This window comes from Anoplopoma fimbria, chromosome 7 (genome assembly GCF_027596085.1).
Source record: "Anoplopoma fimbria isolate UVic2021 breed Golden Eagle Sablefish chromosome 7, Afim_UVic_2022, whole genome shotgun sequence".
NCBI classification, from domain to species: domain Eukaryota; kingdom Metazoa; phylum Chordata; class Actinopteri; order Perciformes; family Anoplopomatidae; genus Anoplopoma; species Anoplopoma fimbria.
In genome coordinates this window covers 10,322,902-10,334,884 of record NC_072455.1, presented here as the reverse complement: position 1 = coordinate 10,334,884, position 11,983 = coordinate 10,322,902, and the positions used below count along the sequence as shown (strand labels likewise).

Sequence of the window (11,983 nt, the reverse complement as noted above, 5' to 3'; positions counted from 1 at the left end):
AAGATGATTCAAATAGTGACAGTTTAGCCTAAAGGTAAAAAACTGGGATGGGATCACACAAGCTTTGGCGCTGGGACTAGCAGAAAACTGTCCAGTGGTAGTAGTCGAAAATATTTAATCCACTAAGAAGAGGTTTCTAACCTTAAGGCCATTGTTAAATAAAAAAAGCTTAACTGATGTTTTACCTCATGATATTGAAGCTCTGTGTTTTGTGAGACAGGACAATGTCGAGCTGAAGTTAGGATCTACATGCAAAACAGCCATTTGATATTTTTAGTCAACAATTGTCTATATTTTTTAATGGAGACACCTCAAACCAACTATGTTTGGACAATGAGGCAACATGTTATCGCCTCATTGTCACTCGCCTGTTATCTTTTGGCTAAAGCTCCACGTTTAGCGCAAGTGATGACAACTGAGATAGATGAGAGACCATGAGATGTGGTTGGAGGCCCTAAAAAAATCAATTATTTTTAGTTTATTGCCTTACAAATATACTGTAGTTTAAATTTCCATAAGGCTTATTTCCTGAAACAGCTGCTCACTATAGTTTTAAACGAATGCTATTCAAACCGGAGGAAATGTGGCATTTGTTGGGGACTATTTTGATCGGAGGATTAACACACATTTGGTGCTGTAGTGAGTATTTGGGGCAGCAGGTGGGTGTTTATGGGATTTAATCCAATTTAAACTACAGTGTGTGTGTGTATGTGTGTGTGTGTGTGTGTGTGTTCATGATGATGAAGCAACATGTTACCCAGTCCAACAGTGTGGCTCATATATGTGTTTTTAACAGCAAAGGAGCTTTATGTAAGTTTATTAGATTATTTTACAACACTATTGGATAACCTAAAGTGACACCAACGATGTTAATGTTAATTTCCAAGAAGCATTTTGGTATGTGAGGTTTTCAGCAGTCTCAGTTATCGCTCCGCAGTGACACCAGTTTCTTTCATGAACCAGAATGGCTACACTCCGCTCCACATCGCGGCAAAGAAGAACCAGATGGAGATTGCCACGGTTGTGCTGCAGTACGGAGCCGAGACCAACATCCTGACCAAGCAGGGTGTCACTCCGCTCCATCTGGCTTCCCAGGAGGGCCACGCTGACATGGCTGCCCTGCTCATGAGCAAGGGAGCCCAGGTCAACATTCAAACTAAGGTACTGTGGAGTAATATGGCAATAAATCCTCAACAAACAACAAGATCACAAGTAGAAATATGATGGACTGTCTTTTTGTGAGGTATTTAATAATTTGAGTAAACCCATTAATCACTCTTGTATCACACGGTTTGAGAGGCTATAAACCTCCTGTGCTTTGTGCCTCGTTACACTTAAAGTTACAGTACACTGTTGAATCTTTTGAGGATTCAGAACGTCGGGTGGGTAATTGACAGTCCATACTACCATCTAGGTTAATTCTGAATCACTCTAATAAAATTATCAAATGTTACAAAGGCCACACCACTTGGACTGTTCCGCCTCCCCTCTTAGAGTGGTATATTCCGTCCCCCCTCTTAGAGTAGTCCGTCTCCTCCGTTTCGTTCACGAAGGCCACAAGAGTTTTTTCTGAGTCACTGTAGTTAGGCCAACAAAGCCCAAAACTCAGCAATAAAGTGTTCTATCTGTAACTACTGGACCATTTGTGATTTGACCAGTCACGTCAGTGGTGGGTGGTGATTTCCGGAACCTTAGTTTTTTGAGAGAAGCCAATGTCAGCGAACCGCTGTCTTTTATGGTCCTTCGAGCTGAATTCCCATTTCACCGCTAACAAGGATGTCCAAGTTACCAGAAGAACAGCACAGAGTGCGTGTCAGGAGGGATAACTATTCCTCCCCGCACACTTTCAAGACTACGACCTCTCAGGCTTTCATAAGAAGAGCAACTTTCCACATACATCTTCCAAGCCAGTTCAGCAAAATGAAGAGGAAGGCGAGGAAGAGGATGGTGCACTCGGCGGCGAGCGCTCAGCATCACCCATCTGTCAGGATGATGTCATCTCTCCGCAGCGGATGATAAAGGATCAATGGCCCCCTAAGAGAGAGTCTCATCGGAGTGAGAATCAGAAAGCAGATGTGGAGAAAGAAGCACTGCTCAAAGAGATGGAAGAGTTAAAGATGCAGAATGATAGACTTCGTTATAAGAGTGAATGCAGTCAGTATAAGCTGGAACAGTTCAGTCATCAGAGTTCATTTGATACTCACCAGCTCCGCAGGCAAGTAGAACATTTAGGAATTTTAGTCCAGCAGCTGCAAACGCCTAGCTCATCCACACAACCACTCTTCCCAAGACTGAGCTTAAATCTCCACTACTGAAGCACAACCCCACTCATGTTAAGTCAAGCCTCTCTCCTCAACGAAGAGGATGGAGTTACCCCCCTTACCAGTCACAGGAGGAACCAAACCAGCAGGGAATCATCTGAGCTGTCCCACACTAGCTCATCTGATAGTGAGGATTCCGCAGTGCGTCATTACAGGTCAGCATTACACAAACATAAATCTTCTCAGTCACTTGAGGTTGATGATTCATACAGGGGACGGCACAAAACCCACCAGCACCGTCACTCCCGTAACTGAACGCCAAGCCAAGTAGGTGGACAGGAGCAGTTCTACAGGGGCCCAACGCTCACAATACCTAATATGAGCCACCCAAACTCCAGAGAAATCAACCGCTTGAGAATTGCAAAGCCAAATTAGAGTGTGGCTCACATGTTTCCCGGCTGTTAGGAAAGCTCCCCCACGACCTGCGCTCCAGTTTCCGTCGCTATATTCATCCCCTCAGGGTGCCCGTACCAACTCTACTTGACTTGGTTGACTGGCTAGAGTACGAGCTCCAAATGCAAGAAGACAACATCCGGTTCAGCAGCAGCTCAAAGAGGGAGAAGGAAATAAATGTCAAACGGCAAAAGAAAACCTCCAGGCCTATAATGGGGCCCTCAGCAGTTCTGATGAGCACAACCGCCATGTCTCAGAAGGAGGCAGTATCACCACTACCCTCAACAGAGATCAGTAAGAAGTACTGCGCCTACTGCGACAATAGTAAACATTCACTTAATAATTGTGCCAATCTTCAGATTTTCAGCTCCACCCAGAAGCAGACATGGATTAAGGAAAACAACTGCTGCTTGCGCTGTGGCCGAGGTCATCGAGCTGCAGAATGTAACTTAAAGGTGCGTTGCAAGACCTATGGCAACAGACATCTCCTTGCACTGCACGACATCAACGAGCGGGCTACTGATGGCAGAGATCAGGCAGGAGGGAAGCCAGAGCGCATTAAAGCCCCTTTCCACAGCCCCACAGAAGAGGTCCTATAAATCGATCGTCCGCTAGACGTAAGGTTCTCCTCAAAGTCAGTAAAGTGGTGATAAGAAATGGAGACAGATCCATGGACACCTCAAGGGGGAATCAGAAGACCTCTCTTTAAGAACAGTCAGATAGGAGCTGCAGATTCCACATGGCGCCATGGTCTCTTTCACTATATCCCCAGCAGCCGATCCACACCTCGTTTTCTCTATCAACAGAGAATTTACTGCAAAACGCCTTGGACTAGCTGAACACACATCCAGTGGAGGCCCTCCAGAAGAAGTAATGGCACCTGATTTACCCCTGTGTCCATTTGACCTTGTCAGCCCAGTTCTACTCATTGGCTCTGATCATCCCCATTTGATCACGCCAGTACGCCTGGGGCCCCCCGGAGGCCCTGCACCTGTGAAGACCCGCCTTGGGTGGCGTCTCCAAGGCCCAGCACAGGGACTGAGGCATCATCTGTCAGAGCAGCAGTTTCTGTTCATGTCCATCCTGTCACCACCAGCAGACATCTACAGCCAAGTTGAGAAGCTGTGGCAAATGGACATTCTGCCATGGAGCAGTGAAAAGGCCTGCACCCGCTCACGCCATGACAAAGATGCTGTGGCTCTTCTGGAGAGCGAAACTGTAAGAGTTGAGATAGAAGGTGTCCACCGATACGCTACCCCTCTCTTACATGTGCAGAACATGCCCCCTCTCAAGGCGCCAAAGGAAGCAGTCCTCCCTTTTCTCCGAGCCACAGAGAAGAGGCTTAGTAGAGACCCAGAGAAAGCAGCAGCTTTTAATGGTGAGATTCAGAAACTGGTCACTGCTGGCTATGTCAAGAAGTTGGCTCCCGGTGAGGAAGACACACCCACCAGCTGGTATATCCCACATCATATGGTGACCCACAATGGGAAGAACTGGGTGGTCTTCAACTGCTCCTTCGAGTTCAGAGGTGAGAACCTCAACAGGCTCCAGCTCCCTGGTCCAACCCTGGATCCTTCCCTGCTGGCTGTGCTGCTGAGATTTCGGGAACACGCTGTGGCCATCAGTAGTGATATACGCAGCATGTTTCACCAAGTAAGACTGCTCCCTGACGACCAGCCCCTCCTCAGATTCTTGTGGAGGGACTTGAAACGTGAGGAGCCGCCCAACATATACGAATGGAGAGTGCTTCCGTTTGGCACCACAAGCTCCCCCTGCTGTGCCACGTTTGCTCTCCAGAAACATGCAATTGATCACAGCTGCGAGAGAGAAGACATCAGAGAGGCAGCACTGAGGTCATTCTATGTTGACAACTGCTTACGAAGTCTGACATCAGAGGACGAGGCCAAAGCCCTCGTAGATAAACTGCAGGACACACTGGCCAGCGGGGGCTTCGAACTAAGACAGTGGGCAAGCAACAAGTCTCCTGTTATTTCTCACCTCCCGGACCACTTTTGGAGGAGTTTCATCAGATTCTACCTGCCTGGTCTTCAGTCGCGACAGAAGTGGCATTCTGACTCCACCAACCTTCAAACAGGTGACACAGTGATGGTCATCGACCCCCAGCTACCACGAGCCTCATGGCCCGTAGGATTAATCTCTCGGACTGTTTCTGCATCTGATGGCAGAATAAGGACTGTGGAAGTTAAAGTAGGAGATCGCTCTTACACCCGGCCAGTATTCCGCATCGTCTACCTTCCTGAACTGCCAGGCGGTTAAGGACTCAAGTATTGGCTACCAGCCTTTGTTATTGTGCAGATTTCCAACAGAAATCTGGGGGCGGCTGTTACAAAGGCCACACCATTTGGACTATTCCGCCTCCCCTCTTAGAGTGGTAGGTCTCCTCTGTTTCGTTCACGAAGGCCACAAGAGTTTTTTCCGAGTCGCTGTAGTTAGGCCAACAAAGCCCAAAACGGGTGTTACTACCTTTGTTTGGCGTGCGTCCATTGAACTGTAAGTAATTAAGTTACATATTGCCATGGTGTATGTACAGTATTCATCCCTGTTTTGGTGATTCTTGTTTAGTTTCATTTCTGTTAATACTGGTCATGCTAATTAGGCTAACTTGAGCCATTCGCTGTCTGCTGTGTTAGCTTCCACCTGTTTAGAGAGTGTGCTAAAGTTACTACATTCAATGCGCCTTTGTTTGGTCATTGCTCCTGTGTAAACTCAGTATATTAGTAAATGTGTATAAATGTCTTGATAGTTAATGCTTACTGTTAGCATTTAGAGTAGGTAGCTGTCACCATTGTGGCCTCATAGTTCCACCTTGTGGCCGTGCTAAGCATATCGGTACATGACATGTTGTTCCTTATAATGCTTGAGCTTAATAGTGTCTGTTTGTTTATTGTTTTTATTTCAGAAACCATGCTCACATATTTACAAATACTGCAAAGGTATTTCTGTACACCCTGTCAAGCCAAAACTCAGCAATAAAGTGTTCTATCTGTAACTACTGGACCATTTGTGATTTGACCAGTCACTTCAGTGGTGGGTGGGGATTTCTGGAATCTTAGTTTTTTGAGAGAAGCCAATGTCAGCTAACTTCTTTCTTTTATCAAATGAAAACTGTTTTTATGACAAAGTCCATCTTCTTCACAGTTTCAAAATAGCCACATTAGCTTGTTTGACTGGACAGATTGTGGTCTAAATGTGTCTGTTGCAACATAGTGAGTGTTCTGTATGTGTTCCTCACGCAGAGCGGCCTGACTGCCCTCCATCTGGCAGCCCAGGAGGATAAAGTGGCTGTTGGCGAGATTCTTTCCAAACACGGAGCCAACCTCGACCAGCAGACCAAAGTATGAACATGCTTTTTTTCATTTTCTGTATTTATCTTTACACCTCCTTTCTGGTTATAGGATGATTTTATTTTGAGTCATCTCCCATTCTGCTAAAATCTCCATCCTCAATAACAGCATTCTTACAATGTGTCCTGTTTTGCAGTTGGGATACACCCCGCTAATTGTAGCATGTCACTATGGTAACGGCAAGATGGTCAACTTCCTGCTGCAGAATGGAGCCAGTGTCAATGCCAAGACCAAGGTACTGAAACTAAAGTAAAGCTCTGAGACAATTTTTAACTTTCATTATTTAGTATTTATGCTCTGATATTATTTATTTTCATTTCTTTAGGTCAATGAGAAAGTTTTCTCATTAGAACAAGATCTTTTAAACATTATAGCAAGGTCATTTTATGGTATACATTCCTACTCACTAATTGATTCATTGTAACACACTTTTTAATGTTCTTACTAAAAATGTTATTTTAATTATAATTTCAATATCAGATAAAACACAACTTTTCAACTATCAGGTTCATTTTATTTCAACAACCAATTTCATATCAACTGCCTGAATGTTCAAGATATTTTAGATTCAAAACAAACTATGAATAATCAATTTATTTAACGGTTTTCTTTCCTTTCAGAACGGATACACTCCCCTTCACCAGGCAGCCCAGCAAGGAAACACACACATCATTAACGTACTTCTGCAAAACGGCGCCAAGCCCAACGCTATCACACTGGTATGTGAACAGCCACAAAACACACACACACAAACACACAGTTTACAGTGCACAGACACACAACCCATCCACTATGCTTTCTTGTCCAGAATGGTAACACTGCTCTGGGTATTGCTCGGAGGCTGGGCTACATCTCTGTGGTGGATACGCTGAGAGTCGTCACTGAGGAGATCATTACCACCACAACGGTACGTCACACAGCATTATAATCTGAAGTTCAAGGTTCTCTTATAGAGGCAGGAATCTGTGCTGGAATGGGAATAAGCATTGGTGGAAAACAAAACCCTGAGTTAGTCATTTTAAATATAGTGAACCATTAAATAGTTTATTATTGCACCTAGGTTACAACACATAATAATTGGAGCCCAGTGATCACTGTTGCAAAATAAAACACATGTCCATCTATTTTAAAGCAATACTATATATGCTTTGAAAGAAGAGTAGTAAATCCACTTACAAATGAAAAGTATAATTCATAAGCTATAAAACACACCCTGACTCAATATATATGCGGTTGCTACAGCCTTCGTTGGTTTGACCAGTAGCTAATGTGTGGCAAATGTTAGCTAATGTTAGCAAACTTCACAAAAGTAGACATAGTAGTATGTTTGTTGTTTCCTGTTTGTGGTCTAATTCCATCCCCAGGGGATATTATTAGGATATAATTTGTGTCAAATTGTCAATTTTTTTTTAGACGTCTAGTTTCACATCTAAGTCTATATTCATTGTTCCAACAGAATATAAATGACTACATTGTATGTGAAGCAGGTCCAACTACACATTGGAATACAGTTTGACTCCCAAAAGAGTTCATTTTTCAAACTAAATTCAGCCCAGGTTTAATGTAGAAATGTAGAAGTATTTTGACCTTTTTATAATAATGCTTGGAACACTGGTCCTGAATGCTCCTGGATCTGATGTGTCTGACAAATACATTTCTAAGGGCTTATTACTGATTTTTGCTTTCCATTTCCTTATGTATTAAAACTCAGAACTTATATTTGAAGTTACTTCATGAGAATTACTTTACAATGCCATATCAAATCTTAAAGAGAGTAAGCTTGAAATAGCTTTGTCCACTCTGTCTATATCAATGAGGGTAGGTATTAGAAACACTTTTCAGTGTTATGCCTCACCAGCACAGAATACAGCCTGCCTTATGACAAATCAGTTGAATCAACACGTCTCTGAAACAGTTTCAACAAATGCTGAATATTGAAACCGTCAACAAAGGGAGGATTGATTGCAGGGCTGTTGTGATTCACTACACTGGTTTTAGCTAGGGATACTTCCAAGCAAACAGGCAACTGTGTGTATGGTGTGAAATAGAGTTAATGGGATCCCCTTCCTCCCATGCTGCCAGACGGTGACGGAGAAACACAAGCTGAACGTGCCAGAGACCATGACTGAAGTGCTGGATGTCTCAGATGAAGAGGGTGAGTCATGTTGTACATTAGAGCCTGTCAACATCAACCCACAGTGGAGCCCTCTAAAGGATAGAGATCCCTCAGTGGTAGTCCGACTGTGGATTAGTCAGTGAACTACATCTACTGTTTGTTCCACAACAACGTTTTGTTTGTGCTTGACTTTGTGCTTGAACCCAAATGAGCTTACTGGTTAGTGCTTGGTTTTCCTGCTATTGAATACGTTTCTGTTACTGTCAGTAGGGAACTTTAAACATCTGTAAAATTACCAATTGCTTCTTTTCATTGGTTCATTGGTCAAATTTCCCAGTCTGAACCTTTCCCAGTAAATATTGGATATGCAGGTGGCCTTTAAACAGTGTACATGTATCACCTAGTGTGTTCACAGCTTAGCTCATAATGTAGACTGAGAAACAAGACCTTTAACCGTTCTCATTTCCATCTTCAAACCCTTAATTTCATATGATTTTAGCAGGAAAATAGTCAAGACTGAATATTTGCTATTGGCATTGGTATCAGACTTAAAAAGTCACAGAAATCTTAGCTCAATTATTTTTGAGACATTGCGTTGTTCATTTCAGTTCAGAGGTCAGGTTTTAGGTTTTAGGAAGTAGTGAGTGACTGTGCTGTCAACCCACAGCATTGAAAACCATTGATGATGATGTTATGTCAGACGACCCCATGGAAGAGGAAGGTACTCAGCACGGTTCTTTGTGTGAGGAGTGGGGTAGTGTGCAATGCACGGTGAATGAGCCTGAACCACCTGCTGTCTGGTTAAATCCTACAACACTAACTCTAGTGTGGTACCTGGATGGATACCAGTGAGACTGAGGCCCAACTCTGCCTCTGATTGGCTGACTCTGATATTCTTAACACTAATTCTAACAAACACAGAGGGTTGATAGGTTGTCAGAAAAACATTCACACCAACAGCCAGTTCCTTTTTAGGGCCACTTCTTAACCTGCATGTGTTTGGACTGTGGGAGGTGACCGGAGCACCCAGAGAAATACCCCCAAACCAACGCAGGGAGACAGTGCTAACAACTGCACAACCGTGCTGACTATATGTATAAACAGAAATGTAAAAACACAGCAATTTGTGGTTTTAAGGGGAGTTACACTACATGAAGAGAGCCAGGCTGTCTGTATTCGCCGGTCCTAATGCTAAGCTAGACTAATTGCTTTTTAACTCCTGCGCAGCACATGATGTACAATTATGAAAGTGGTATCTATTTTTTGCCTCCCTTTCTAGAGGAAAGCCAATCAACTTTATTTCCCAATATGTTCCTTTTCAGAATTGGGCTGAAAATGTTTGTCCTCTAGAGAAGTAATGGAAGTTCATAGCAAAGAGACTGAAAATACTTTCCCTCAAAGCTTATATCCAACCCCACAATGATACATTAACAAATACTGACTCCCTGGAATGCTGCTATAACAATCCCCATCTCAACGCAGGCTTTGTTCTATTAGCTTCTCAAGTGGTATTAATATTCAGTTGATGTAATTAAGGCCCGAGCACCGACATCGTCGGTTTGCGAACGCCCTTTTGAAACTGTAATGTTTCTTCTTCTTCTTCTTCTTCTTCTTCTTCTTCTTCTTCTTCTTATTTTATTATTATTATTATTATTATTATTATTATTATTATTAGGGCCGAGCACTGACGTAGTCAGAGTGTAGGACCTATTGTTCTTCAAATGTTTATTATTATTATTATTACTAGGGCCCGAGCACTGACATAGTCAGAGCGTAGGACCTATTGTTCTTCAAATTATTATTATTATTATTATTATTATTATTATTAGGGCCCGAGCACTGACGTAGTCAGAGCATAGGACCTATTGTTCTTCAAATGTTTATTATTATTATTATTATTGACATAGTCATTTGTTCTTCAAATTATTATTATTATTATTATTATTATTATTATTATTATAATAGGTTAGCACTGACGTAGTCAGAGCGTAGGACCTATTGTTCTTCAAATGTTTCTTATTAGGGCCCGAGCGCCGACAACGTTGGGCGGCGAAGGCCCTCTTGAAACTGTAATGTTTATTATTATTATTATTCTTTTGCCAAATTAATTGCCTTTTTGAGGGCTTTATCATGCTCAAAAACTCACCAAATTTGACATGCATATCAGGACTGGTGAAAATGTAGATATATTTTTCATTTGAAAATGGCTTTATCTCCTTCTTACACTCTACCCACTCCATGTAGCCAGTATAATAATGTCACGAGAACATCTCTGTCTAACTACAGTATGTTTTTAACTTGTTATGGCCAAGTATGATGCTCTCTGCTAGACCAGGGCCAAAGTGTGTTACCTGCCATTTGGGTGTCTGACTGGATTTAACCCTTACTTACAAAATGTCTTGCCTGTAGTGTAAAAAAGTGACTATGAGAGAGACTGACTTTATCTTTTATCTGGCTAAAACAGGTACGATTATTGTCATCATAAACACCTTTAATTTTCGACAGGTCCTTCTCTCTCCACCTATGGAAATGAACGGATTGACTGGTTATGAAATTTTGATTATTGCAAAATTTGCATGTGTATCGATGTATCTATGACATCCAATTAAATTTATTTTGTATAGCCCAAAATCACAAATTACAAATCTGCCTCAGAGGGCTTTACAATATGAACACATGCGACATCCTCTGTCCCGGAACCCTCACAGGAAAAACTCCCCTAAAAAAACCTTTAACAGGGAGAAAAAAGGAAGTAACCTCTGGAAGAGCAACAGAGGAGGGATCCTCCTCCCAGGATGGACAGAATGCAATAGATGTCATGTGTACAGAATGAACAACATTCAACACATTCTATGTATATGACATAAATGATCATATAATCACAGTAGTAAGCCGAGTAACGAAGGAAAAAATTATATAGTAGAATTATAATAATGATATAGGGAATAGTAATAGTAATGTGATTAATAATAATAATTGAAGTAGCAGTGGGTGTCAGCCGGGTCACAGCAGGAGGCACGGCCACGGTCCAGGTACCACAACGATTTATGGAAACCTGCGAATCCAGCACCCTCTTCCTTTGCCTGAGATTTCTAAGTGAGTTATTCAGGACAAAATCATTCATCTTACATTTTTGTGCCAAGTCAGGTTTTGAAAAGATGATAGCAGACAAGGATGAATTTATAAAATCTACAGACTTTTGTCCTCAATCACAAGCCAATTTGGGAATACAGCACTCACGTCTAGTTCTAACAAGGAGCCCAGTTGCCATACAATCATTGACTAATAATAACGAAATACTGTGAGCCCCAGGCCGCCCCCCTCTCTGAGTTTTTGTTGGTGAAAGTTTGAAATACGGTGGGTGTTGTATGCCCAAATGAAGGGCATAATTATGGAATATATATTCTCAAAAAAAACGAGGCTGTAGGAAAGATGAGTAGATTTTGAAAGAGAGAGATGAATTGAAGGAAGTACAACATCTTTATCAAATTTTCTAAAGTTCCATCTTGACCTCGGAAACATTAGTTGGCTTTCAGCTTTAGCTGCTTTTTAGGTTAAAAATTAACTTACATGCTTTGTTCTGCGAGTTTCCAGAGGAAGCAAATGTGTTTATGCCTAAAGTGATGAGCACCCTACAGAATATACAGTACAATACATATGTTTATTTAATATTTTTTTTAATCTGTAACTGCACAGGCCAAAAATAAAACATATTTTTCCTCTATTTTTGTTCACACTAATTGCCTATAAGCTCTCATTTTAATGTCTATGTTCATGGCACTCAATGA

The 11,983-nt window shown here is 42.1% G+C and overlaps 1 protein-coding gene across 1 annotated transcript in view; it reads left to right on the top strand.

The window, feature by feature from the left end:
• LOC129093132 (ankyrin-2-like) overlaps positions 1-11,983 on the top strand; it is an 83,103-nt gene that overhangs the window by 31,672 nt on the left and 39,448 nt on the right. Inside the window, exons 19-25 of the mRNA XM_054601049.1 lie at positions 964-1,161; positions 5,972-6,070; positions 6,216-6,314; positions 6,700-6,798; positions 6,888-6,986; positions 8,162-8,234; positions 8,863-8,916. Of these exons, the coding sequence (XP_054457024.1) occupies positions 964-1,161; positions 5,972-6,070; positions 6,216-6,314; positions 6,700-6,798; positions 6,888-6,986; positions 8,162-8,234; positions 8,863-8,916 (721 nt within the window). The remainder of the gene's footprint in view (positions 1-963; positions 1,162-5,971; positions 6,071-6,215; positions 6,315-6,699; positions 6,799-6,887; positions 6,987-8,161; positions 8,235-8,862; positions 8,917-11,983) is intronic.